The sequence below is a fragment of the Osmerus mordax genome, chromosome 3 (genome assembly GCF_038355195.1).
Source record: "Osmerus mordax isolate fOsmMor3 chromosome 3, fOsmMor3.pri, whole genome shotgun sequence".
Lineage (NCBI taxonomy): Eukaryota > Metazoa > Chordata > Actinopteri > Osmeriformes > Osmeridae > Osmerus > Osmerus mordax.
Window position 1 is genome coordinate 17602215 of NC_090052.1, and position 27984 is coordinate 17630198.

At 47.8% G+C, this 27984-nt stretch overlaps 4 protein-coding genes across 4 annotated transcripts in view; 2 read left to right on the forward strand and 2 right to left on the reverse strand.

The window, feature by feature from the left end:
- The window catches only part of aatka (apoptosis-associated tyrosine kinase a), a 25220-nt gene extending 12998 nt beyond the window's left edge, over nucleotides 1-12222 (reverse strand). Inside the window, exons 1-2 of the mRNA XM_067233650.1 lie at nucleotides 12107-12222; nucleotides 1026-1196 (exon numbers count right to left, since the gene is read on the reverse strand). Of these exons, the coding sequence (XP_067089751.1) occupies nucleotides 1026-1196; nucleotides 12107-12188 (253 nt within the window). The 5' untranslated portion in view covers nucleotides 12189-12222. The remainder of the gene's footprint in view (nucleotides 1-1025; nucleotides 1197-12106) is intronic.
- A 2159-nt stretch (nucleotides 12223-14381) lies between these two features.
- Nucleotides 14382-16602, forward strand: LOC136940919 (immunoglobulin lambda-1 light chain-like). Its single transcript, XM_067233260.1, has 4 exons — nucleotides 14382-14421; nucleotides 14516-14837; nucleotides 15340-15374; nucleotides 16084-16602. Exons 1-4 carry the CDS (start codon nucleotides 14382-14384, stop codon nucleotides 16407-16409), a joined length of 723 nt encoding a protein of 240 aa, XP_067089361.1. The 3' UTR covers nucleotides 16410-16602.
- A 227-nt stretch (nucleotides 16603-16829) lies between these two features.
- LOC136941119 (uncharacterized) lies at nucleotides 16830-20060 on the reverse strand. Its single transcript, XM_067233530.1, has 4 exons — nucleotides 20005-20060; nucleotides 19377-19479; nucleotides 18914-19040; nucleotides 16830-17636 (listed from the first exon to the last, which is right to left on the reverse strand). Exons 2-4 carry the CDS (start codon nucleotides 19468-19470, stop codon nucleotides 17228-17230), a joined length of 630 nt encoding a protein of 209 aa, XP_067089631.1. The 5' UTR covers nucleotides 19471-19479; nucleotides 20005-20060; the 3' UTR covers nucleotides 16830-17227.
- A 6332-nt stretch (nucleotides 20061-26392) lies between these two features.
- Nucleotides 26393-27969, forward strand: tspan10 (tetraspanin 10). The gene is made up of 3 exons (XM_067233599.1): nucleotides 26393-26482; nucleotides 26709-27328; nucleotides 27648-27969. The coding sequence occupies exons 1-3, from the start codon at nucleotides 26393-26395 to the stop codon at nucleotides 27967-27969; spliced, it is 1032 nt and encodes a 343-aa protein (XP_067089700.1).
- Nucleotides 27970-27984: the final 15 nt, after the last annotated feature.

Genomic DNA, 27984 nt, shown 5'->3' on the forward strand with positions numbered 1-27984 from the left:
AAAGTAGACATCTTCTTCCGGACTCTTCCTGAAGGTCATTAAAATGCATTCTCACTTAATGAGCCCCTAGTTATCTGGACGGAACAAGGACATACACACACATGCACACACAAACACACAGTCCAGTAGTTGACAGTGGGTGCTTGGCGCTGTCCTCATTATCAGTGACCATCTCTACCTCTCCCTCCCACATTGCCTGTCTGGGATCGCTCAGCAGAAGCCGTGAGACCCAGACTCTCACCACGCACACAAGCACAGCTCCCTGCAGGAACACACCGAGGTTGTCTCCTTTACGCTGTCATCACGTTCTAGAACGTATGGAACCGTGGGGGTATTCAGCCCCTCTGCTTACCAGCCTTCATTCCTGCCAGCCTGATGCCATCCTGCCTGCCTGCCTGCCTTACTACATGTCTGCATTCCGGTGAAAAATTCGAGAAACAGAAAGAGACCGAAATAGGGTTTCAAGAAATATAAAGAAGGAAAGAGCGATAGAAAAACAGAGAGAGAGAGAGAGAGAGAGAGAGAGAGAGAGAGAGAGAGAGAGAGAGACACGGCACAGACCTTCACCCTCCTCACAAAGCAGCCTCTTGTGTGCCCCGAATCTGTACGCTGGGAATGTATGTCCCATTATCAAACCTCTCACACATTTCCATAGGCTGGCTGCATGTGTCAGTCCCCTGTGTGCAGGACCCAGGCCTGGACCCAGTCCATCTCAACCAAGCCAAGGGCAGCTGCCTGTTACGGTTTGCAAAACACGAACCGAAAAGGAAAGACACACCGACAACACTAGGTTTCAGTATCACAACGAATAATGAGAAAATGAGAATTCCCTGCCATAGCGGATAGCGTCACGCTCAGTGAACCCCCGTAACACAAAAATAAGACTCCAAACGAAACGAGACGACGAACCGTGGATTTTCCCGCTTCTCGTTCAAAGACAATGAAATCCACTCGGGCTGCCCTCAAACAGTAGAGAACCACACAGCAGATCACACACGGGCTCTCTGTGGAACAGAAGAACAGTGTGACCGGAGCGTCAGCAGAGGGCGGCGGTGAGCTCACCTTGAAGCCAATGTCCCCCTTCTTGCAGCAGAGGCAGGCCAACATGAGGAAGACGAAGGTGAACAGGCCAGAGAAGGAGACAGCCACCACCGCCAGGGAGGAGGGCCACGACAGCTCACTCAGGGGAGCGCCATCTGCAGGACAGGGGGAGAAAGGACACCGTTGGTGACATAAGGGTAGAGGGGGGGGGGGGGGGGGGGGGGCACGGTACTCCACAGATTAGACCCTGAGGAACGGAACGACTTGAGATCGACCGAGAAGGAGCCTAAAGGAAACGTGTCATTGTAAAACATAGAGAGGTGCTGAGGGGCTGTGTGTCTGTTTGTGTGTGTGGCTTCAAAGCCAAGCCTTTGTTTACAAAGAAGAAAAAAGGGGAGGGATATCCTGTAAACACAAACTGACAGCGTCTCACTCCGTTCAGAACCTGGGGGGTAAAGGAAAGATCAACCACCGGGCTGTTTAGACAAGCCGAATGGGGACAGTTGCAGACTCCACCGTTGCCATGACGCCGCTTCCTGCCCTGCAGTGTGCATGGGCAGCTAAATGTCTGATCCCACCTCCAGACTCTCCTGCTGCAGAAAGATCGTTTAATATGGAGGGTTTTCATCTAAGGAGAAAAGACTCACTTCACCACTTAGAGTAAAATGCATAAAAACATGCTTTTCATTTTCTGCAATACAAGCCCTGTGAACAAAACACATCTCCGAGCTTCTCATTCGCTCACCAAATCATATTATTCTCTGTAGTCAGTCAGTTAGGGTGGCTGGGGTACTGTAGAAGTGTTCATTAATAGCATGCACTTGAAGTGAACACAAACAATTGAGAAATCATAATATTTTCAGATGGGCATTGTGTTTTAATAGCTTTATATTCCAACTAGATCACAGCACCATTTTGTGTTTGTGTCTAATGGGGCTGACAGGGTGAGTCATAGCTTCAGTTTAGGAATCCGAACGATGATGTAACAAATGGCAAACAGTCCTCTTAGGCACACTGTCTATCTCAAGGCGTGTGTCTGACGACGTGACTGTATCGGTGTGTCTGCCTGTCGGCCTATATTTTGTGGTATCCTTTCTTTCTGTCTATCATGTGTGTGTTTGTGTGGTAGCTAGGACTTGAATAGGGAACCAGAGGGCCAGTATGCCAGATGTCACCATGTGCAGCATGCAGATCTAATGAGATTTACAGTTTATGAACGTTCTGTCAGCAAGCATGAAACATAGCACAGTGAGAATTACATGAGAGAGAGAAAGCAAGAGGGAAAGAGAGAGAGAGAGGAAGGGAGGGAGAGGGAAAGAGAGAGAGACACACACACACTAGTGTGCTGCCTGTAGAGAATGTACAGTAAGAGTTCTAGTCCATCTTGGCTGTCAGAACACTCTGTTCTAGACACGACTGCTCCTCAAGGATGTGACCCCTAGCTTAGCCCTGCTCGCGTGGGATGCCTTCCCCACACACACACACACGCATGCACACACACGGACACACACACACACAGTAAACACACACATCTAGTTCCTAGTTAAGGTAAGTTCCCTACACTGCAGTGTGTTTGTGTGTGTGTTTACAGACGTGTCCAGAATAAACTGGGCACTTCTTCCCTCTCAAACGTTGCCATGACAAACTGGAGGCCTGACCCCTCCTCGATGATTACCTTTACGCAGTGCACACACAATCTCGCCCTCTCTCCATCCCCCCCATCTTCCTCCCTCTCCCTCTCTCCACACCCTCATTCTATCCCTACCCCAGACCGAACACACAGCTACGTTTTGCTGATGCCTGATTCACTGACAGCTGGTCTCTCCGCTCGGTTGCCCTATCTTCGGTGAGTGTGTGTGGACCCACACACCCTCGGCACGCCGACAGGCTGGGTGGCTGCAGCTAGTCACCGCCGGTTCCGGTACAGAGAGCGAGGTGTTGTACCTGCGCAGGCTGATAGACAGGCTGGGTGACACCTCTCCTCCCTGAGGCATGATGGGGCTATGGGTGGATGGAAGGAGATGGGTGGACGGACGGGTAGAGGCAGAGAGGGGGAGAGGGAAGGAGGAATGGAGAGAAGAGGGGCAACACAAGTGCAGGCGGGAGCGGAGACGACACATCGACGTGTGACTCACGCAGACAGGCACGCGCGCACACACACAGACAGACGTGATCGCTGGAGGAGGCTTAATATGGAACAGAGCAGTCATAGTCTTCCAGACTGGAGTCCAGACTTGATCGGCTGGCATCTGCTGCCAATTAGGGCTCTGTGGATCCTGGCTCCTCCATCAGTATCGGAGGAGCATACATGACCTCGCCAGCCACGCTGCTGGATGAAAACAAAGCACTTCAGCTGAGCTCATCTGCCCTCTGTTAAAGAGCTGTCCGCAGGACCGGGTCAGATGACGGATCGGCTCTGACCAGCCTCCCTGAGGAGGACACACACGCACACACCTGGACCACGCTAGTGGACTGGACACGCAGGGGAGGATGAGGGGGGAGGGGGGGGAGGATGGAGGGGGGGGGGCAGGAGAGGATGAAGGGGGGGGGGGCAGGAGAGGATGAAGGGGGAGGATAGGGGGGGGGGGGGGTAGAAGAGATGTCTCAATGTCTCTTCTCATGCACCAACTTCCACTGCTACACCATCCAGTTCCTACGTGGACCGAAGGAGGGAAGGAAAGACAGGGAGTGAGAGAGAGGGGGGGGGGGAGAGAGAGAGAGAGAAAGAGAGAGGTTCTGTGTGTTTGTGAAGACAGGCCCTCTCGTGCTCATGAATCCATCATGCTCAGGTGAGTCCGTGGTCATCTGCAGTGGCAGAGCTGAGCCAAAGTTCTGGAAGGCAACTAAACTTAATACTGTGTCTCCTGAGTTCTCATTACCACAGAGAAAGAGAGAGAGAAGAAGAGAGATGAGATAGAATATAAGGAGAGAGAGAGAGAGAGAGAGAGAGAGAGAGAGAGAGAGAGAGAGAGAGAGAGAGAGAGAGAGAGAGAGAGAGAGAGAGAGCGAGAGAGAGATGAAGAAAGAGAAGACATGGTTGGGGAGGTTACTTTCCAATTCAGAACTGCCGGATTCTTCTGAAACCCTCAGCAGTTCTGTCCAGCCCAAGTTGAGCCAACTGGGGAGCAGCACAGTATTTGAGCAATAATAATATCTAAGGATATTGTTAGAGGCTGAACCAGTCTGACAGCCTCACAGAAAGGGGTTGGTACACTATACTTGGATGTGAATGCCTGTGTGTTATGGTACTGTGTGTGTGTGTGTGTGTGTGGAAGGGGTCTGTAGTTGTTGTTGTTGCTGTTTCACACTGATGGAGGCAAACAGTGAGTTAGTTAAGCCAAGAAGAGTGTACTCTCACACACCAGTGATCATGTGATACGCTCTGATTCCGCCAGAGAGAGGAGAACTGCTCCACTCCATCTGAGTCGATCCCTCCATCTCTTCTTGTCATCTTGTCAAGTCCTCTCTCTCTCTCTCTCACTCTCTCTTTCTCTGTTGATATGGCTGCTACAGGAACATGCGTTTCCCAAGACTGGTACACAGGAAACCGCCGACAAGCTTTGCCCTAGCCTACATTTGTCCATGTGAGGAACACACACACACACGCACGCACAAACACACACGTAGGCAAACAAACAACTTCCCCTTCTCAATCGGGACACCAGGTGCCGACAGTACTGCAGGACGGGCCGTGTGCCAAACTAAACACAACTGCAATCAAATCCCTTCGAGATGGACGGGGGAAGAGAAAGAGAGGAACCGAGACGGGGAGGGAGAAAGAGAGAGCGACCGAAAGAGAGAGGGAGAGAGGGAGAGAGGAAAAAGAACGGGGACAACGCACTCTGAGAAACAAACGACGGGCATTGTGGCGAACCACAAGTAAACTCTCCCATGGATGAGCCGGCATGGGTCACAGATCTGTGTGTGTGGGGGCGTGTGTGAGCGCGCGTCCCTGCGGAGGCAGACGACCAGAGAGAGGCCCATCTCTCACTGAGCAGACGGGTGCATTCAGGACAGTGCTGCAGGGACAAACACGCCCCTGGCTCCCTCCTCCCTCCATATGCTCTGCTTAGAATGCATCCTGGAGGCTCGGGCTGGCCTGGACACCCACACTGGCACGGATACACACACACACTGATACACACGTACACACACACAGGCATGGATATACGGTCACTGATACACACACACACTGGCATGGATATACAGTCACTGATACACACACACACACACACACACACACACACACACACACACTGCTATGGATACACACACAGATACACACACACACAGCCACACACTGGCATGGATACACACACACTGATACACACATTCACACAGCCACACACACACTGGCATGGATACACACACACAGCCACAAACAAAGTGGAAAAGTGGAGCCTGTCTTTTGACCAGACCACATCACAGCATTGAGTTAAAGCACTGTCCTGAACACTGTCTTCTGCAGAAAGCCTAGTTTACCACCAACACAGCTGCTCCTTTAAATGTCAGTGTGTGTGCGTGTGCGCGCTACCTCCGATCCACACTTGTGCAGCAGTATTTGCTGCTGACTGACCTGTAAATCTCCATCTAAAGGTCACTGTTGTTCCTGTCTGCATGCCTAAACACATCCCTTCCGTCCTACTGCATCTAACGCTCCACTACCTTTCTCCTGAGACTCATGTGCATGTGTGTGTGTGTGTGTGTGGGTATTGGAGAGAAAATTAGAGGGAGATAAGTCTTACAGGGCGAGCCCTCGTAAACTTGCTCGAGTGCTTACAGGATTTAAAAAAGGAAAATAGGAAGAGACTGAACGGGATAAAGAAGAAGAACAACCTGCAGGATCATTGAAGAGCCGATGAACCTGGGCGTCAGGTTAGGGCAGAGGAGAGGAAGGACTGGAGACGAGAGACATACCCTAATACGAGGGTCTGATCTCGTCCTCCACCTGCTCCCTCACTCCTGCCCTCCCTCCTTCCTGTAGCTATGTACAGATGGCAGTGCAGGGAGGGAGCAGCCATGATGACTGTAATCAGTAGCCAGTGGGAGCCTGAGGAACCAGAGGAGATATTTGGCCTCCTCCTCCACTAGCTGTCTATTACAACCTCGTCCTGGGAGGGGCAGGCAGGCAGGTTGGCGGGGGTGGGGTGGGATGGGTTCGTCTGGCTGTCTATTACAGCCTCATCTAGAGGGGTGGGGGTGGGGGTGGGAGGCATCTCTGGGGCTGTATGGTCTGGCTAGTTGGGAAGGCTCTGTAATACGTCCGGACCAGTCAAGGAGAAGTCTAAGGCTGGCACCCTCCATTGAGCACATGTGTAGGATAGCTCTAAATTTAGAGAGGCAATGCTGTGATGACAGACTCGGGGAAGTACTGGATTTGGACTTTCTCTTCCAGAACACACACACACACACTTCACCAAGCATCTCTCCCAGTGTTTGTGCGAGTGTCACACAGGAGGAAGGCAGTGTGTGTTTATGTAACTGTTCCTTCCCCCGGAACAACATGTATGCTGCTGATAAGAGAGCTGTGGTTGAAGTGTGTGTGTGTGTTTCTGTGTGTGTGAGCGTGTGTGTTCTGTAGGTGTTTGTGTACGGATACACAGAAACGACCAGTCCTTCAGACGCAAACCCGCGACACATACTGTGATGCACGACCAACAAACACAGATACACACACACACACCACACACTATCCTGCCTTAGCCAGCATTGCCTTTCACATGCGCCCCAAACAAAACATCCTGCTTCAACCCTCCCTCCCTACCCCTCTGCCCTCACCCGCACCCCTCACCTCCCCCCCCCCCCCCCCCATCTCTCCGGTCGCTCTGTAGCCCCGACGTCTCAGCCGAGGTCCTGTCACGGAGAAGGACACCAAGCAGGAAACCGCCCTCTACACTGGATGAGCTCAGATGGCTCATCAATTAAACACACAAACACAGCATGCACACACCGACAAAGCATACACACACCAGCACAACACACACCAGCACACCGACACAAAAAGACAAACGCCAACATAGAAACACACACAGAAACATGCAGAAAAGACAACATTGAAAAGGGAGTCGATACCTCTTAGAGCTGTAAAACCTTCACGGAATCACCTCCCTCAAAGCATGAACGATGACTGGAGGAGTGTGTCTGTGTACAGTGTGTGTGTTGTTCCCATTTCCTGGGTAAATCTGTTTCGCCCCCCCCAGATGCAGCTTCCCCAGATGTTCTCTTACATAACACACACCGTTTGGTAAATGCACAGATAGACCAATGAGGGATTAGGAGATGCTCGACAACAATAGGCTGGAACCAGTGTGTCTGTGGCCAAGAAGAGGAGGAGCCACGATAATGACACCTTTTTGTGTCTATTTCACACTTTTCTTCTGGATGCCTGCCTCCCTGGTCACACTCTGTGTGCCTCTGTGCAGCATCCATCCCTCAATCTGTGTGTGTGTGAATGTAATATCACACCCTCATTGTCACACAAGCCCCAAGGTATTTGTGAAGGACAGTGACACTGTCGCCCATGACCTAGACGTCAACCAGCCCTTTATCAGCCTCCACCAGAGGCCTGGTGTTTAACTATCCAGAACAAAACATGCTAATCCTGCTCCGAGACTGACTGCACATATCCACAGGCCCAGGAACTTACATAGGGTTGAAGAAACCTCAGTATTCAGCCCCAACTGTCCAACCGCCAATACCCTTCCCGCACACACCTCTTGCTGCCGATGCTCTCGTTGGAGCTGTCCGGGGTGCTGAAACAATAGTCCAGGTGCTGTCAGTGTTCACTCTCAGTGGTCGCTCTCCGTGGTGCTGATACACCACCGTAGGTGACTGGCCTGCTGCACCACTGCTACAGACTGAACTCCCGGTATGTGAACACCGATGCTGCCAGTTCATCCACCCTGCAGCACCTCTGATCCTCTTTTGAAGCTGTGGCTTGGAGTTCAATGTCAGGGTCGTTTTCACATGGGTCTCCTTCAGCAGGACACAGGGCAGGAAGTACAGCAGTGGGGGGTAGTTTGTGTGTGTGTGTAACAGAGAGTTCCCACCACATATGGATTTCAGATACAATATATCATGTAAAATTGAAGGGTGTGTGTGTGTCTGTGTGTGTGTGAGAGAGAGAGAGAGAGAGAGAGAGAGAGAGAGAGAGAGTTAGAAGGTGGACTGAGAAAGTGGTGTATTGCAGTGTATAACATGTACTGCATACTGTACATCTTATGAAGTCCACTAGCTTAACCCTATTGGGAATACAATTAGCATTGATCTGTGACACTCTGTGACATGGTGACACATAAACACAGACCAGAGGATAGACCCGCTCCATAGCCCACTAGCCCTGACAGCGCAGCTCTGATTAGCAAGTGTTGATTCAGAGATCCCAACACACACAACATCCGAATCATCCCCCCACAAACCCTCACCCTACAACCCACCAAACCCTCACCCTACAACCCACCAAACCCTCACCCTACAACCCACCAAACCCTCACCCTACAACCCACCAAACCCTCACCCTACAACCCACCAAACCCTCACCCTACAACCCACCAAACCCTCACCCTACAACCCACCAAACCCTCACCCTACAACCCACCAAACCCTCACCCTACAACCCTCACCCTACAACCCACCAAACCCTCACCCTACAACCCACCAAACCCTCACCCTACAACCCTCACCCTACAACCCACCAAACCCTCACTCTACAATCCACCAAACCCTCACCCTACAACCCACCAAACCCTCACCCTACAACCCTCACCCTACAACCCTCACCCTACAACCCACCAAACCCTCACTCTACAACCCACCAAACCCTCACCCTACAACCCACCAAACCCTCACCCTACAACCCACCAAACCCTCACCCTACAACCCACCAAACCCTCACCCTACAACCCTCACCCTACAACCCACCAAACCCTCACCCTACAACCCACCAAACCCTCACCCTACAACCCTCACCCTACAACCCTCACCCTACAACCCACCAAACCCTCACTCTACAACCCACCAAACCCTCACCCTACAACCCACCAAACCCTCACCCTACAACCCTCACCCTACAACCCTCACCCTACAACCCACCAAACCCTCACTCTACAACCCACCAAACCCTCACCCTACAACCCACCAAACCCTCACCCTACAACCCACCAAACCCTCACCCTACAACCCTCACCCTACAACCCTCACCCTACAACCCTCACCCTACAACCCACCAAACCCTCACCCTACAACCCACCAAACCCTCACCCTACAACCCTCACCCTACAACCCTCACCCTACAACCCACCAAACCCTCACTCTACAACCCACCAAACCCTCACCCTACAACCCACCAAACCCTCACCCTACAACCCTCACCCTACAACCCACCAAACCCTCACCCTACAACCCACCAAACCCTCACTCTACAACCCACCAAACCCTCACCCTACAACCCACCAAACCGCAGCCTGAACTCGACCACCACGAGCAGCCCTCACTATGTCCCAGCAGCCTCCAGGGGTGGTGGTGGGGAGGCCGGGGGGGTGAGGAGTTTACGGTCCTATAAAAGTCGGACGGAGCTTGATTCACGGCGGCCCGTTGGCACACACACCCTTCTTCCTCGCACATCATCAGACTCTCCGCCCACGCCCACTTCCCAAAGGAAACCGGAGCGCTGCTTTCACAGCAGCTGGTGCAAGGCTGCCACTCCTCCCTCAGCCACCTGTTCTCCTTCTGCTGACACCAAGGAGCCATCATGAGAGGTGAGCACATCAACTGGGTTAGGGTGCGTCTTGCCCTCATCTCCTTACATTTACATTTAGTCATTCAGCAGATGCTCTTATCCAGAGCGACTTACAGGAAGTACAGGGACATTCCCCCCCCCCGAGGCAAGTAGGGTGAAGTGCCTTTCCCAAGGACGCAACGGCATTTTTCACGGCCGGGAATCGAACCAGCAACCTTCTGATTACTAGCCCGATTCCCTAACCGCTCAGCCACCTGACTCCCTCACATGGGAGGACTCCTTCATCCCATGTGTGCATGTCGATAGGAAGCAGAAAACAGACCGGTTCCAGGTTGTTGGCTAGCAGACAACTTAGGCCTGCTGCAAAACGACATGATCTCATGGCTTCCACAAACCAAGAGTTCTTTCTCCCTCCACTGAGGCCTTGCAACATCCTCTGGTGGGATGTCCAACCCCATCAGCACGTAACAACTATAGAAGCCAAGCACAGTCGGTGTAAGGAACCATAAGAAACCATTAAAGCAAGCTATAAATATAAAGAAGGTTCTTCCATCTCCTCCATGCGTCTGTAGAGCACCGTGACATCCTCAACCTGTCCTTGCGCTCCGTCTCCAGGAGTGGGCGGGTCTGGCCAGGAGACTGATTGGCTCCTCCTCACACACACCCCCCCATCTATTGCCTTGGCAACATTGATTCTCAATCCCATTACTGGCCTGGTTGGGGTAACGGATCGCTATAGCGACAGGCTGCTGTTATGAGCTGCGTATATCACTATGACAGTGGATGCAGCCTGCAACCTGAGACCCTATCCGTGGCCTGGTCTGCAGGATGGAACATTGTGTCTAAATCACATACCTCACAGGTACAGTACAGAAGGGCTTTTTATCTATCAAAGGAGACAAGCTTGCCTCACTATTTGATCTACAGCACAACTTAACATTCCAGACAGATAGAAAGCAGGATGTTTTGGTCTGCATTCCAGTGAGGCGCTCTAAAACTCTGCCCTCTCTCCTCCGCAACCAAAATGCTAACAGCCAATCACATTAGAGGGATGTCCAGAAGAGCCACAGAGAAGCCGGCTGTTTACCCATAATTCCCCTGGCGTGATCTGGAGAGTTTCTTCACCTCCAATTACACAATCAAATTACTGTGGTGGCTTTACATAATACTGCACTGGGCTGGAGTCTGGCTCCCAGACACACAGCTACTGGCCTGCCCTTACTCCCCCTTCGCTAGGAATACTGAGCGTCTGTTTGTCTCCAAATATGATGTACTCACCGGGTCTACGCACTAACCCTCACTGAGGGAGGGAAACAGAGACAGAAGACAATGTGAAACGGGGGCAATGATTATGGAACGGGTTGTGGAGAGAGGACGAGCGAGAGATTGAGAGAGAGAGAGAGAGAGAGAGAGAGAGAGAGAGAGAGAGAGAGAGAGAGAGAGAGAGAGAGAGAGAGAGAGAGCCTCCGACACTGCAGGGACCAGCCTAAGCCTGGACTCATTTGTATGCTTAGCACACACAGCCAAGCATTCTCCAGCCTATTTACACTTGCGTTTTCCAGTTATTTATTCTGCTCTAATTCAACTCTTTACCAGGGCTGTCTGCACAGAACCCCATCCCCCTCATTCGCCTGCCTTCCCTCCTGTCATGGTCCAATAGCACCGTAGCGTCACCTGGGCTCTCCTCTCCGTGCCTTCTCCTCTCCACACCCCCCACCCCTCCCTTCCCCTCCTCTCCACAACTCCTCACCTCCCCTTCTATCCACACCCCCCTTCTCTCCTCCCCTCCCCTATCCTCCCCTCCATTCCTCCTCTCCTCTTTCCTGAAGACCGAATGCAGGCACAGGCCCCCCTTCTGCTCCCCCCAAAACATTAGCTTGGTACCATGAAAAGAACACAGGCTAGGGCATGCGACTGCGACAGTGCAGAGACAAGCACACACACACATCACTGTACATGTACATACAACACATGACATGACATGAAACATGTCTCAAGATAACAAGACCAATTGTTGCCACAGCAACCTTTCAAGGTAAAGAGGTTGATGATGGGGTCTGAATACAGAGATCTAACCAGCCACCCACCCCCACCTTCAATGCATGAGGATAACAAAAGCAGAAATAGAAAATAAAACACAAATGCCTATTGTAATAGTACATGATGATGTACATGATGATGATTGGAGAATATATACATTAATCCATTTCATTAGATGGCCTTGTCACTACTTGCAAAGACTAAGCAGTACGTATTGATATGGTAAATGTAAGCTGTCAACATGTTTCAATCCGCAATTCATAAAGTCCGATTTCATTCGACTCTTACCTGTATCAAAGTGGGAACTGAAAGCAAAGCTGGGATTGAAAAACGCTGAAGACATGACAATCATAGGGAAAGCGACGACCATCCTCCTCGTAAGGATAGAGATGCAGGGTGCAAAAATGGTCAACAGAATGCTTCACCTTAGGACATCCGCAAGACTTGTACTCGAGCGCAGCATTTAGCCTACTTCTGTCACCATTGGAGTGCCAAAAGGAAATTTCTTCTATACGTTCAGTTCATACAGATCGCGAAACAGATATTGACAGACATTTCTGTTTGATTTGCTTCAGAATTCTAAACCGCTAACCTTGAGTAAACATGTGGACAACAACAGCTTTTCCAACGTTCTTCTTTCTTTAGGCCGGGTGCTGGAGTTCTGGGTTGTAGGGCGAACGCCTTATCTACAAGATCCTGTTATTACATTGTTTTAATTTTTGGTCTCTGCGCCAAGCACTTCCAGTTGGAAATCCTCCAGTTCCATTTCTCTCATTATGAACCTTTGTCCGAATGCCGTCTGCAGAACAGTGCAGCGATGCAACATGACGAAATACCTAAATTAGGCAATTGCCTACAACTGCGCCATCATCACAATAATTGCGCACTTCTGCAGCGCTTTCGGCGTACAGACACAAGGAACGCGCCATCTTGCTAGGTATCCAGATCGGAATCTCAGTGATTCGGCTCCGGAATCTGGACACAACACCATGAAGGGGGAGGGGGCACAGAAAAGAGGGGGACAGTGAGGCTCAGGCTGCATGTCATTACAGGCCTACTGTTAGTACCTCCATTATAGGTACAGAACTGGGAATACATTTTCCGCTGTTGGAAGAAAGATGGAAGGCAATTGACTGAAAAGCAGTCTCTACAACCCATTTTTTAACAAAACGTTATTTGAAAGAAAATGGGATTCTTAATAGGTCAAGTGCCTGATGGAGCTGTACATGTATTATGCTTGTTAATTTACCTTGTACAATACACAAACTGATGCAAACTACACGATATGTACAGTACTGTCTGTCTTTTTCTCTCTCCCTTTCTATTTTCTCTCTCTGCCTTGTCTTTTGCTATATCCTCCCTCTCTCTATTCCTCCCCTCCTCCTTTCTTCCATCTCCCTGTCCGTCTCCCTGAGTGAGAGAGACACCTGCTGACTACAGATTATTGTCTTGTGTAGAGTCTTGTCTCCTTCAATGTGAGGAGGCAGAGAGCCAAGACAGAGAAGATGGTTACTCATGTCCCCATAGTAACAACGCCCCCAGCCAGTTTACTGTTAAATGTTGAAAATCTAGTTGTTCATATTTAGGAGCTCTCAGGGAGCCCCACAGCGACACTGTAACCTACTCTGTAGGTCAGGTATTGTAAAGGACCGCCATCTGCTGGTGGGAAGAAGGACTTCAATATTCTTTCTGACCAGGGCAAAGTTATTGAGTCCATCATGGGGAAAAATATTTCCATGTAAAACCTTTGGTCACAAATTTGATTCGCCTTCAAAAACAGATTTAAAAACAGTTTTATCAACGTGAACAAGTCAAAGACACACATACAGGTTCTTTACGTTCTCTCATTGCTGCCTGCACTGCTTTAAAGCCACACCAGAGGACAAAGTAGGACTATAGATGATCTTCTACAGAAGTCACAGCTGTTATGCATCTGTTGAATGGGGAGGGCCCTGAAACAAAACGCTGGTTTCAGTATCACTGTCTTTCAATACCAGAGATGATCACCATGGAGATTCATCACAGGAGGGAAGTGGTGTGTTAGTGACCCCCCCCCCCCCCCCCCTCCCCAGGACACACCTGCTTCTCTCACTTCTCATTAATAGTTCCATGCAAATGAAGAGTCCTGATCTGCTCTCAGAACTGTGTGTGTTTGAGCGTGTGTTTGTGTGTGTGTGTGTGTGTGTGTGTGTGTGTGTGTTTGTGTGTGTGGTGGGGGAAGTGTGTCTGCAGAGTATTACTCAGCATTTTCATTGCCAGTCATTTGCACAGTAGCACAGACAGTATAATGGTGAAGAAATTGGGATCTTACAGAGGTGGATGTGTTAGGTTAGTGACAGCACCCTGATCATGGATAATATGACCAGGCTTTGATGGTTATGATGCTATGAGTCACCTAACATGATGATCATCACATGATGTAACATGAAGACATGTGACAGCCCACGCCCCCCCCCCCCCCCCCCCTCCCGTCCTTATAGGAGCTCCTGCAGCCTCTCCTCTCCTCACACTCCAACCCTGCTCCTCTCTCAGCTGGACAGGAAGGCTCCTTCACACTGACAACATGCTGGGGACTCTCTGCACTCTCATCACTGCTCTGACATGTAAGACAATGCAACCAAACTTGATATATGTGCCTTGCGCAAGTTTATGTTTGAAATGTGATCAAAGTATGATCCTGATCTTTTATTCCAACAGATGTCACCTGTCATAAAGCGGTCACACAGACACCTTCAGTGCTGACAGCAAACAAGATGGAGTCAGCCACTTTCAACTGTGACATTTCTAAAGATGAAGGAAATTATGTAAACTGGTATAAACAGATTCCTGCAGGAATCCCTCAGTTTGTGTTAAGTTTTTACCATAGTAATGGATCACCTGATGAATATGGCTCTGGTTTCTCCTCTGAACGCTTCACATACAAAGCCACGTCTGATAAAGATTATCAGTTCATCATCAGTAATGTGGAGGAGGCAGACTCAGCAGTGTATTACTGTCAAACATGGGACGACTCTGCTGACGAAGAAGTAGCACAGTGATTTACACCATGACAAAAACCTCCTCACCAAACACACTCACTTCTGCTTTCTGAGAGTCTGAATAAGGACTCTAACTGAATGTGAGACCTACAGAGCAGCAGTCAAGGAGTTCACCCACATCTCAAAGACACACCAGCAATCAAGATGTCCATCAATCTTAGCACTACATATTTGATGAGTACCAAACAAAAGATTGATTTGAAAAACAAGACTATATGAATATATTTGTGAGTTCGGTGAGTTGTTCAGCTCCAGACCGGACCAAATGGATTGTACTTGATTCATGGACATCACAAAACATCTGAAATTCAAGAGCAAAAGTACAATGTATATGATGCCAGTGATATAATGAGATGTGACTGTTTGTGGTGACCGAGAAGATTAGGAGTCTAGCAGACTTTGTTCTGCATCAGCAGACCACTGATGCTGCTGTTGTGAGTGAGGAGGTTTTTGTACGGCCGAGTATACGATCTCAATCACTGTGGTATTCGGACAAGGAACCAAGCTGATCGTGACTGGTGAGTACCCTTTAAAATGTTTTATAATATATCAGACAGCAAATTTTCCTTTTAAACAAATCAATGCTGAAATAATTTTATATTATAACTTAATAACAAATATTGTTTATTTTTCTGTAACTGTAGTGTCATCATATTAGGCTAATGTGGGAACCTTATGCCTCTGTGGGTCGTTGATTTGACGGTTAATGTAAAATGAAAATGTAGCATAAAACTTTTTTATACTGATACCAGATCTGAATAACGTTGCATTTAACAGATTGCTCACTTGCAAGAAACCTAACCTGATACTTTCTTTTAGGTATTGTAACGAGACAACAGCCAGGATAACTTAAGTGCAGCTAAATGTTTCATCAAAAGTAATGTTAGGTCAGCTGAGAATTGTATATTTTAAGTGCCTCATGTTTTGAAGACAGTGAAAAATAACCAAACAAATCTCCTCTCTTCTTGTATTGTAAGTTTACACACAAATATCCACTGAGATGTTAGAAGACCTTTTGCCAGTTCGCAGTTACGGAAGCCATAAATAATTATGTTATATTAATGTTTCTACATCTTTTAAAATGTAGTGTCTCATATTGTGCTTCCATTAAATGTTCAATGTTTGCAGTATTTGCAAGCATTGATAATGCATCCGTTTTAGTCAGAATGGTCTAAATATCAATTCCAAAACGTTCATCATTTCTCCCTCTTTCTTCCATTTCCTCAGCCTCGACCCTGCCTCCTCCTGTCTTGACCCTCTTCCCTCCATCCAGCGATGATCTGGAAACCAGCAAGGCCACCCTGGTGTGTCTGGCCAATCAGATGGCCACGGGCTACGCAGATGTCAGCTGGACGGCCAATGGGAGTCCAGTGACGAGTGGGATCCAAACAGGCACGGCCTCTCAGCAAGCTGACGGCAGGTTCTCCATGAGCAGCTACCTGACCATAGAGCCGTCTGACTGGGACAAGGACCACGTCTACTCATGTCAGTTCTCTGTGGGCTCCAAGTCTTCACAGAAGGCAATCAAGAAGTCTGAATGCAGCGCTGAATAGAGTCATATCAGTCAGTCATTCATTGCTTTTAATGCTCACGCTGTCTTTGTGTTTTATGTTTGCTGTCATGTAATGATAAAGATGTAGTTGTAAGTCAAATGCTTTTATAATCTCACCAGAAGCTTGTGAGTAGAAACTGTCTCAAAGAAAAATGTTTGAACTCTACTGTGTGGAAAGACTGAATAAAAAGCATAGTGATTCAAACAAAGGTTAGTCTCTGTGCATGCTTGGACAAGTGATTGTGCTACTCCTGACTGAGCAACCAAAAATGCCAGGAGCTAAATGTAGATCTGAAACTCCTGAAAGCAGTTAACCATAGAGATGCAAATGAGCCAAAACAGCCCTCTTCTACAGATGTGGCATTCATCAAAATGGTTTCAAACAGGACATTTGTTCATGAAAAATAATTACAATCAAATCAACGTTTAACATTTAAAACCATTTATAAAGTTAAACTGTTCCTTTGTATTACAAAACTGTGAACGCATGTTTTTGCACATACAGTAGTTTAGTTTAGCAGGCAGATAGATGGGAATATGCTGCCCCCTTGTGGCTGATATGCATCACAGCAGGTCAAAAAAGACAGACTTGCAGATTTCATGATAAAACTAAACGACGCATGTTAACTGATTACACGAAATCCTGTCCTAAGCATGTCCACAGTTATCACAATATTTCAGGCTAAAGGTCCTCGTATGCGTGGTCCATGAGCTGGTTCATATCGTAGGAATAACTTGTGTACGTCATGAAACAACGGTTCTTATTCTCATCCGATAATGTATTTATACAACAGCACTTGGCATCTGTAAGAGACTGGCTTACACATCCTGGGACCCCGGTCTGGGTCCTCTCCTTTTTCTTGTTCCTATGGGCCTCAACGCTGTGGAATTGGTCCTGACTGGGGCCCTCATCTGGCCCCTCAGTGGTGCCTTCAACTGGGCCCCCAGCGGTGCCCTCATCTGGGCCCCCAGCGGTGCCCTCATCTGGGCCCCCAGGGGTGCCCTCATCTGGGCCCCCAGGGGTGCCCTCATGGGCAGCCTGACGGGAAGCCTCTGTACGGGGCGATGAGGGGCGGTCCACACAGGGGGAGGGGGCAGTTTGCCAGCCTGCAGGTCATCCACGAACACCTCCACCCTGTCAAACTTGGAGGTGAGTCTCCCCAGCTCTTCCTTCAGAGCGTTGAACTGCTTGTAGAGGTCCCCCATAGCCTCAGACAGGGGCTGGATCCTGACCCGGGCACATACAGCAGCACGGCACACAAACAACAAAGGCAAGACAGGGAGTTCAGTCAAGACACTCACGTATTAGAATTGACCATGTATTGATACCATGACATGGACATGTAGGTTTGACTTTGGCGGAGTGGATGATCTGGGAAGTGGAAGGGAAGCGCTCCCTGCCTCCTCGATGCAACACATACATACATGACATATGAGGCAGGGAGCAATAGAGTTATAATCCCCCTGACGGATAGAACATACAGACAGCAAGGGGGAGAAGGGGATGGTGGAAGGCGGCAGCAGAACTGATCATACAACAACTGGGGTGAGTGTTTGCGTATCCGCGCGGCTTTTAATGCCGCCTTATCGGACGTGGCCAAATGGGTTTGCGCTGCTAACACGGGTGTAGTAATGGGTGGTTGACGCGCGCTGCCCGATTGCCATGCCTGAACTAGCTCCGCTTATTTCTGTTTCAGTCTCATCATTCAGGAGGAACACAACTGCGTGAGCCCATGGACTCTGTACACAACTGACACTACAGCCCACTGTTAGGGCGTTACACATGTCAGAATAACCTCAGATTGCAGAATGTGCGATCCAAAAGTTCCACTTACAGTGAAGTCTCACAAATATTGGATGCTGCCATGTCATCGCATGATATCCAGAAAACATCAGGACAGCAGACTAACTATGGAGACTTCAGTATACATGAAAGGGATCTATTTAACAGGCTTAAACTCCAGCTGACATTGAGCCTGCAGTCCATCTGTCCTGCTGCTGGAGAGGCCACATAGTGTCCACGGCCACGTTACATGGTTACCACTGTGTTTGTGATGGCTGTAAGCTCTAAGGCCAGTTCCTCCAGGAGTCAGCCAAGGAGAGCTAGTCCTCGGGTCAAGAACTCTCCTCTCACCATGATCGCAGGCCTCTCTTCTGGAGGCTGGTCTCTCTTTCCATCATGAGATCATTACACCCACAACGCAGGACATTATGGCATCCATTATTATTAATGACCATTGACTGGCCAGACGTCAAACAAGGAGCAAAATGTTTTCTTCAAACGTCCTTAATAGCACCACTACAGAAAGTGATGTAATGCTAGAAAAAACGATTTTTGAAATGCAGTGAAATGACTGCAATCTTCAATTTTCAATTTTCAATCTTCAATCTTCAATCTTCAATCTTCAATCTTCAATCTTCAATCTTTGTCTCTCTCTCTCTCTCTCTCTCTCTCTCTCTCTCTCTCTCTCTCTCTCTCTCTCTCTCTCTCTCTTACTCACCTACCTGGAATATTCTGGTAGGACCGAAGTGTGGTCGTTGACAAGTAGGTCCTTCACCTGGGTCATGATGGCATACTTCCAGTTGTCCAGGACTTGGGTCAGGTTGGAGCAGGTGTTGCATTGTGTTTTGCCTGGGGATGCATGAACACTCATGGGTAAACAGATATTATAATGTCTGTTGGTCTGTCTACCATTAAGTCTGTATGGAGTGGTCATGTGGATAGACCAATAAAAGAATCTGATACAATTCAGTTTACTACAATTCAGTAGCATGTGACATCCATGCACATTTGGGTGTTATGGTTACGATATCAATGTTAATTTAATAATGAAAATGAGACATTAAACATTGATCGTCTGTATTCATTAAATTCTGATTCTGATTCATATCTCATAAGGTGAGTGTACCTGGATGACCATGGAACAGAACATGCAGGTATGCACGGTTATTGTCAAACCTCCCTCACCTTTATCCCCGAGAGACATCTCCTGCCCCCACTTCTGACCTCCACACAGGGAGACCACCACAGAGAGCAAAGCCAGAACCCTCCTCATCCTCATCTTCCTCACCTGGAATAGAGACAGACTACATGAAGCTTTTGGCATCAAAACTTACACCAGGGAGGTTCAAATTAGACCGGAACACCCTGAGGATTCTCATCATCATATAACATCATATAATACGTTTTTTTTTTAAATAATTGGCATTTTACGATACGTCACTGCAAATATAGCACAGATAAAATACACTTATTTGGGAAAAGTCCAGAAAACAGAGTCCTGGAATTCGATCAAGATTCTTTTTCTTCTTTTCACTGCTGTCAAATCACTGGTGCCCGGCTCTTTTAGTGTTGACAAAGAAACCACATCCCTAGATGGATTGTCAATTGTTCTTGGTTATTTCTTCATAAGATTATACTCAAATTAGAGCATCAACTGGAAAATAAACTGTGTGGAAAAAGCCAATTCCAACATAATAACAAAACAGCTGTCTCTTCAGTAATAAAACATGACCTCGGTGGCAAACCTGAACTGCCTGAAAATATGACCTTGGTCTAATGCTACCATCAGTTATCAAGTAGGAAGCTACTGTACCTGTGAGGCTGTTTGTAAGTTATTCTTCCTCAAAGCAGCACCAGAGTCAGTCTGTAGTAATCCAACAACACCGAGACTGAGAACATGACCTGGGGAGCTCTCTTTTAACTGGCTCTCCTCAAATCCATAGACCTGCCCCCACCTTCCCCCGCCCCCTTCCATACCGAGCATCCTGGCACACTCTCTGTCTCTCTCTCTCTCTCTCTCTCTCTCTCTCTCTCTCTCTCTCTCTCTCTCTCTCTCTCTCTCTGCATGCACACTCGTACACACATGCACATGGAGAATTACATTTCTATGTGGAACAACACAAGTTCTCGTGACATCACACACACTCACGCACTGGTGGTCTCCAGGCTGTCTCCTCTCCTCCCCTCCGCCGTCCACCACCTCAGCACATGAAGCCCTTGCCTATCCTGTACAATGACAGATGCTCAGTGGAACTCCAGCACTTAAGCCCTTATCCATCCTCCACATGTGTGCTGTATCCCCAGACTGCACCAGCCCGTTTCCCCCCCCCCGGGCCAGAGCAGGGCGGGACGAGCCAGGGCCCGGATCCAGTGGAGGTGTTTGATGTAGCAGTAGCAATGCTCCATCATGGCATTCCTGCTTTCTGCTTGAACCATCTGCTCCACATCTGGGCTTTGAGGGGCCTGGCCAACAGTGGTCCCTCCAAGTGTCAAGGGACGATCAACACAGTGATCCCGAACCTACGGCCGGGACACCACACAAGCACCGGGGGCTCGTTAACGTCAAACTGGAACGCTGTTCAGACAGGGGAGGGGGGAAGGAGAAGTTGCGTCATGGCCTGGTCTGAATTCAAATCATGTGACGGAGAAATGAAAGAAGATGAGTTTAATGAAACACTGTGTTCAGATGTCCTTGTTTTTCCCTGGTCATATTCGACTGCTTTGAATCACAGCAAACATGGCGTACATTGCCATTGCATTGGAGGTTTGCACATATACACCATGGCATCCCAGTAAGGCGAAAGCACAAGTGTTGTTTATTACAAATGGCACGCCGCGTGATCATTCTGGCGGCCGCACGGTGCATGACGCTCGTGAAATGGCCAGAGCCCTCTCTGTATTCCAAGGGTTACAGCTTCGGAATAACAAGGATTCGTTCCCTCCGTGAGGCCAGCTCCAGGCCTGAGCCAGTTGGGTCTGTGGAAGGGGGTGGATGAGGCTCCTCACCGCAGAGCTATGTTATATCAGAGTAATGAGAAGAGCGTAAGTGCTCCCGAGAGCCTGTGTAAACCTCCCCACAGCCCTGACCCCGGCCTGTTGTGGTTTGATCCTCGACGAGGAGATTTTTAGGGAATGTGTGAAAGCCTCACGGACAGTGCTCACTTTAGGCTCCAAGAAGGCTTTGTTTCAAATTTGTGTACGATTTTGACATGAAAGCTACTGTTCTGCGTTGTATAAATTTAGATTTCATTCTTTATTATGAAAATAATCATACAGATGCTATCTTCTGTTGGTTCTCAGGATAGAACAGGCCAACCATTTATTATTTGACATTGAACAGGAATGAAAACTTCCAAACTGAGGATTTCGAAGTTATCGTGAAAGAAATAGCAGGCACACGGGTTCATGTGCCAGCTCCCGTCATTTGAGAAGAGTAATTTCTCTTTTGTTACAAGCATTCACATGATATCATTGCACAAGTGTACCGTCTTGACATCATTACACAAAAAGCTTGTTTTGGACAAAGCGTGTAAACCAGCACTTTTTACATCTTCATAGACATCTTTATTTTTAAGACTGGGTTTGGCAGAATTCCCTGACATCTGTAAATTGTCTCCACTCTCGCTCTGTAGGGTAAATACTGCTACAATCAATTACCAATGTGAGTATTTAAGCTTGAATGGTAATATTATTTTTGAAAAAGTGAGCAGGACAACATCTGTATTAAGTACTGGGTATTGGGATTCAGGTGGATGAGCGGTTAGGGAATCGGGCTAGTAATCTGAAGGTTGCCAGTTCGATTCCCGTCCGTGCCAAATGACGTTGTGTCCTTGGGCAAGGCACTTCACCCTACTTGCCTCGGGGGAATGTCCCTGTACTTACTGTATGTCGCTCTGGAGCATCTGCTAAATGACTAAATGTAAATGTAAGTACGAGATAACTGCAGTGTAAAGAAAGTGTTGAAACAGAAGGTATGGAAAATATGACACCATCAGCCCCATAGCAGAATAACAACTGCGAAATGTAGAGGAGCTGGGAGGATTCAACACTAATCTCTCCCATGTCAAATAGACTTCACTTTTGCATACTTTCCTTTGTGTTCTCTTGTGTATCCCTGATCAGTGATTCAATGTATGGTTCCTCAATAAAAGAAAGTGTGAGTATAGTACTATGGTTAGCTTCCAGGGTTCCGGATGAGTCCAAGATCCATAAATCACTGTAAATGATGTCTAAATGAAGCTCATGCAGGCAACATAAAAAGCACAATAACTCTGGATAAACCGGTTGCATCATTTTAAGTTTAAAATAAAAATTTAATGTCATTGTTTATCTGTCTTTGACAGTTGACAGTTTATTTTGTATAATCAAGAATTTCAAATGACATTTTATTCTTGAGTGTATGGGGTGTAAAAGTCTAGATGTATTTAGACGTTGATATACATACTGGGGAGTCCACCTGAATCTAATCTAGCATTTGGAATACCACAGGAAAGATTTACATATCGGGTGACAGGGAGATGTGGAAAAAAGATGGATGGGGATCCGGGAATCTATTTTGTCAGCAACCACATACATCTGTGCAGAGAGTACATTAAAAAGAAATACAAAGAGAGAGAGAGAGAGAGAGAGAGAGAGAGAGAGAGAGAGAGAGAGAGAGAGAGAGAGAGAGAGAGAGAGAGAGAGAGAGAGAGAGAGAGAGAGAGAGAGAGAGAGAGAGAGAGAGAGAGAGAGAGAGAGAGAGAGAGAGAGAGAGAGAGAGAGAGAGAGCTGAGATTCAGGAGTCACTGTGTTCATCATCCTCAAACTGTAATGTTTGCAGCGGATGCCTTTGGCTGAAAACCTAAAGAGTCACGTCACCCTCCAGGACAAACCAACCCAGATGACCTGTTCATTGATACAGAACACGTCCCTCGTCTGTCTGCTTTAATTAAACAGTATCTATGTGAGGTAACATCCACTGGCCAAGGCAACCAGTCGATGTCATTGCATTCTTCATAGTTCCATAAGCACATGTGAGAATTGGCTCTGGTCCACCGTAGTCTCAATCATAGGCCCTCATATTAGCAGTATGAGGTCATCCTGCACAGGGAAGGAATGAGAGCCAGCCTTACTCGCTCTCACTGGCGCAGAGTGACACATATTTGCCTTTTTCCTTTGCATCTGCCATCTTAGCCATTTCGCAGTCACTTTGATCCAGAACAACGTGCCATGGAGAAGTACAACAGGATATCAAGGATTAGAATTGTATGGATACAGCATGGAATCGCCCACATCTCAGTCTCTCATAACTCTGTCTTTGTCATTCTCTCCTTCTCCTTCTCCCACTCCCTGGCTTCCATTCCATCTTCCTCTACCTCTTCCGTTCCCTTTCTCTCTCTCTGTTTTTCACCTTACTGTCTCGCACACTACTGGTTGTTGACATACTGCAAAACCTCTCCTGGATGATGGTTATATCAGACCTGTGAAAAGAAGTTTCATACTGGAAAGTATCTCCCTCACTCTCAATCCCAACATCCTCCTCAGCCTGCACCTCTAGCCTTTCTGATGTCATCAAACACAGGCTAATCCAATATTATGGAGCTAACCTTAAACTAAACTTATTTTATCCAATCAAATGTTCTGCATGGATCGGTCGTCCCAATCAGAGGTGACACCAACTGCTTCCATGTTGGACTCCATTAATGTTGTGGAGTTTCCTCTCCCAGAACATTGACTAAAACTCATTTTGTGTTTTTATGTCAAAGAAGCAGCCGAGGCCTTTTTGTGTGTTTGGATCCATGCGATGGAAACAGGAAACAAGCGTTCTTCACATTGAGAGATGGAGTGGAAATACTGTACGATAATAAGGTCTGCCGGATGCAGTGTTCCCAGGCCTTGAACTCCCGCACAGGAAGGCCCCTCATCCTCCTCGCGCTGTTCCAGAACAGAAGACAGGTGGAATAATTACCAACAGATTGATGCTCACCACTTACAGTCCTCCATCTGTCTCTGTGACTCTTTTCACCTTTCAATGAGAGAAGCTTCGGAACTGATGTGTGCCTGAGATAATATGGTACCAGTAGTGAAGCCAGTGTGGAGCGAGTCATAAAAGAAATTAACAAGCTTGGAAGGCTCCCTCACAGCGCTCCACTCGTAAAAGTTTAGTGGTTTATGTACCCGTCTGCAGAGTTGGCTGTTGTAGATGGCTAACGGTTAGACGGTTAGAGGTGATAAGCTGTTGACTGTTTCTATAAGACAGCGGCACCAAACGCATCTGTCACACGGTATGTGCTGCCTGTAGACATTTGGTGGCGTCACAGACTACCGTTTGACCATGAGGAATGTAATGAGATCACTTTGCAGGAATGATGCAAAAACGTTCCGTATAGTGTTTAGTGTACTGTGTGTGCACACATGTAAACAATGAGGAATCTCTTCACTTGAGTCTTCAATGAAATATCAACATGTGGATTAAGATTTGACTGCTCCCCTCCAGGACTTGTTTCTCCTGCAGGGATTGGAAGTGGAAAAACACGTTCCTATTTCCTATGGAAATTAGTTGTAATTCCAACTTTGGATGATGTTTTTGGAGTCAGTTGAGCAGTTTCTTCTCATCAACGAGACTCTCATTTGGAGAGTAAAGTCTTCTGTTTGGGCTCTAGGAGACTGGCACTGACAGGTGAGGTATGTGGTTGGCTTTAGACAGTCAAATCATGTCCGGGGTTCTGGAAAGTCTGCATAAGCGATTGTTGGGATACCCATTGTGCTAAACTACTACCCTGGAGAATCTTTAAGGAAGGCCAAGTAAAACAGATGACTGCCTGGGACCCCTAAACCAGCAGGTACACCTGGACCGCCATCTACTGACAAGGCCAAGTCGTCAGGCAGGCCTGAGCCAAGCCAGTGATCCCAAGATGGATAACACGTCAGAGCGTGAGATATTTAATAGCTGGCAAAATCTGTTTTAAGTTCCATGCGAATGTAACTCACAGTGTTCTAAGAAAGCGTCAGGCTCTATGATGTGAACACCATGATGGTCTAGATCTGAAAATTAAAATAAACAGCATGTTTTAAAAACTCACTAAAGTCATTTGAGTGATGTAATAATGATTGTTGTAGTTTTTTTTACGGCCCATTCTCCTCAAAGAAGGACAAGAAACTCGCTTTCATTGTTATTTCCTGAAATGTCACTTTGACACTGCAAATTGTAAATTAATTTGCATATACATGCCAATACATCCTCAGAATTGGCTGAACTCAATTGTTTAAAAGCATAGCAGGCTGGCAAGTCCCTCTGCTGGAGAAGGATATGAATGCAGCCAGGCCATGCAGCTGGTAGCCAAGCTATGAACATGAATACAATAACTGAAAAGTAATAACAACTTTATTGTTAGATGTCTATCATTGTAATAATTAAGAGAGTCATTGTTTGTCTTTGAAAGGGTGGAGGTAAGTCAAGCACTTACACTCACCAGACTATGGCTGCTTGGAGGAGATATCTGCTGGGCTTGCTTTCAGAAGTTTCTGTGTTTTATGATTTTTGGATAACACTGCAAAAGAACAGGTGCTAAAGATTAACCATCTCACCCAGCCTGGCCCAGAGCTCATATGCATACAGCAGACTCACTGAATGGATTGAGTTTATATTTGCCAAGTCGTTTTTATTTTTATGAATACAGAGACAGTAAAAATGAACTACAATGAACCTATGCAGTATTAAAATCAAATACAAAAAACGTTTTACGTTCAAATAGGTTATCAATGTCTTCATTGCTTTTTTGACACTTTTTTATTTAATTGAATTGTTGTTCTATTAACACCTTTTTATCATCCCATGCAGGACATCCTTTCTTCCACTATTTTGCGTGCCGTCGTCTCACTGCTTGATCATCACATGGTTGTCGATCTGAGGAGGGTCTGTTCTTCCTGCATCTCTTCCTCCTCAGTCATTCAGTCAGCCATGCTCTGATCACTCCTTAATCCCAGCACTGTGACTCTCACATGATGCTGGAATCCCAAGACTAGTAGCCCTGAGCCATTCCCTGCATAGTTGCCCTGATCTCTCCCCCCTCCCCACCTCTCGCTCTCTCTTGCTCTCTCACTCATTCGCACACACACTCCCACTCTCGCTCCTACTGTACTCGTTCGTGTTGCTTTCCCACTCCTGCCGCTGGATCCTTCTGAGCAGCTGAGAGGACAGTCTTCTCCCGGCAGTGGGGAAGATGAGGAGGTTCCAGTTAATGAGAAGTTTTCCCTTCCCCTGGTTCAAGAGAGAAACCACTCCGAATGAGACCAGCCCACTAATACCAAAGGTACAGTAACAAATAGGTAGTTGACTTCCAAATATACACAATATGTCAGAGACAGTTTGTCAAGAAAGGTTTCATTTGTTTGTACAGTTTAGTTTTGAATACATGTGTATGTGGCTTGAATTAAAAACATTTCACACGTCCAAGGGTTGTCAAGAATTACAGTTAACATATCCATTCGTGTCAAAGCAGAGTTGGTTCAGTGCTGACTCCATTTTCTCATCCGAAGGCAGATTCCGATAAAGAGGGAGCCGAAGCAGCGGTGCATGCTGGGACTGAGGGCAGTTTGGATCAGGAGTCTTCACAGCAGATCCCTGATGGTCACCACCAGGCCACAGAGGCCTCCAGGGGAACCAGGGTAGGACGGCCACGTCGCCACTACTCCTGCACGGACTACATCCTCAAATACCTCCTCTTCATCAGCAACCTGCTGTTCACCGTGCTGGGCCTGGTGGTCCTGGTCCTCGGGCTCTGGGGCCTCATCAACAAAGAGTCCCTCGCCCAGGAGAAGATCGGCAGCATAGGCACCGACCCGATGCTGCTGTTTGTGACTGTGGGGCTTGTGCTCTCCGTCCTCTGCCTCTCAGGCTGTGTGGGGGCCCTGAGGGAGAACTGCTGCCTGCTAAGGGTCTTTTCTGCCGCTGTGCTGGTGTTGGTCACAGCCCAGGTCCTGGTGGCCATCATGGCCTACAGCCTGCAGGACCAGATCGGGGGATTCCTGCGCACTGGGATGCTCTCGGCCATGGCCCGCTACCAGGATGACCTGGACCTGAGGTTCATCACGGATGAGATCCAGATTGGCCTGCAGTGCTGTGGGGCTGACAACTACCGTGACTGGGAGATCAACATGTGAGTAGGCTGGTCGAGGACTATTGTCTGACAGGCCCAGTTTTTAACAGTATGCACTGTGCAGTATGTGCTGGCAAATCCGATATGGCACAGCATGTTACATTACTCCGTTTTAAACTCATTTTTTGCCGTTTCAACTTTTTATAAGACCATATAAGACCACCTATTCATACGTTTGTAATAGTATGCCTTGGTAAAAAATATGTAAATGTTCAGTTTTTTCTTGAATGTAGTTCTTTTCTATAATCAAGATTCAAAATTGTTTATACACAGCCTAGAGTAGCCTAACACAAAATCAAATCTAACACATTCTGTCCAGGTACTACAATTGCTCCTCGCCAGGTGTGCTGGCCTGTGGAGTTCCCGCCACCTGCTGTGTGGACCCCATGGAGAACGGCACGGTGTGGAACTCCCAGTGTGGCGTGGGGGCCCAGCAGCTGGGAGAGTTCTCTGCCCAGAGCGTCATCTTCCTGGGGGGCTGCCTGGGGGGCATCTCCCGCTGGATAGAGCAGCACACAGGGGTGATTGGGGTGGTGGCCACTGTCATCCTGGGGGTCCAGATCCTGACTCTTTTAATCACAACACGCCTGCTGGACAGTATCCACTGGAGCAAGGCTAGGGCAGAGCAGCCTAAAGTCTGACGGGCTGCTTCACAA

What these genes read in the sequence shown, in the direction of transcription:
- LOC136941119 (XM_067233530.1), bottom strand. Translation starts at nt 19,470, where the DNA reads ATGAGGATGAGGAGGGTTCTGGCTTTGCTCTCTGTGGTGGTCTCCCTG. An exon ending in GATGTCTCTCGGGGATAAAG is followed by an intron (nt 19,041 to 19,376) that starts GTGAGGGAGGTT and finishes ATGCATCCCCAG; the next exon opens with GCAAAACACAATGCAACACC. An exon ending in GTCCTACCAGAATATTCCAG is followed by an intron (nt 17,637 to 18,913) that starts GTAGGTGAGTAA and finishes TGCCCGGGTCAG; the next exon opens with GATCCAGCCCCTGTCTGAGG.
- LOC136940919 (XM_067233260.1), top strand. Translation starts at nt 14,382, where the DNA reads ATGCTGGGGACTCTCTGCACTCTCATCACTGCTCTGACAT. An exon ending in ACATGGGACGACTCTGCTGA is followed by an intron (nt 14,838 to 15,339) that starts CGAAGAAGTAGC and finishes CTCAATCACTGT; the next exon opens with GGTATTCGGACAAGGAACCA. An exon ending in AACCAAGCTGATCGTGACTG is followed by an intron (nt 15,375 to 16,083) that starts GTGAGTACCCTT and finishes CCATTTCCTCAG; the next exon opens with CCTCGACCCTGCCTCCTCCT.
- tspan10 (XM_067233599.1), top strand. Translation starts at nt 26,393, where the DNA reads ATGAGGAGGTTCCAGTTAATGAGAAGTTTTCCCTTCCCCTGGTTCAAG. An exon ending in CCAGCCCACTAATACCAAAG is followed by an intron (nt 26,483 to 26,708) that starts GTACAGTAACAA and finishes TCTCATCCGAAG; the next exon opens with GCAGATTCCGATAAAGAGGG. An exon ending in CGTGACTGGGAGATCAACAT is followed by an intron (nt 27,329 to 27,647) that starts GTGAGTAGGCTG and finishes CATTCTGTCCAG; the next exon opens with GTACTACAATTGCTCCTCGC.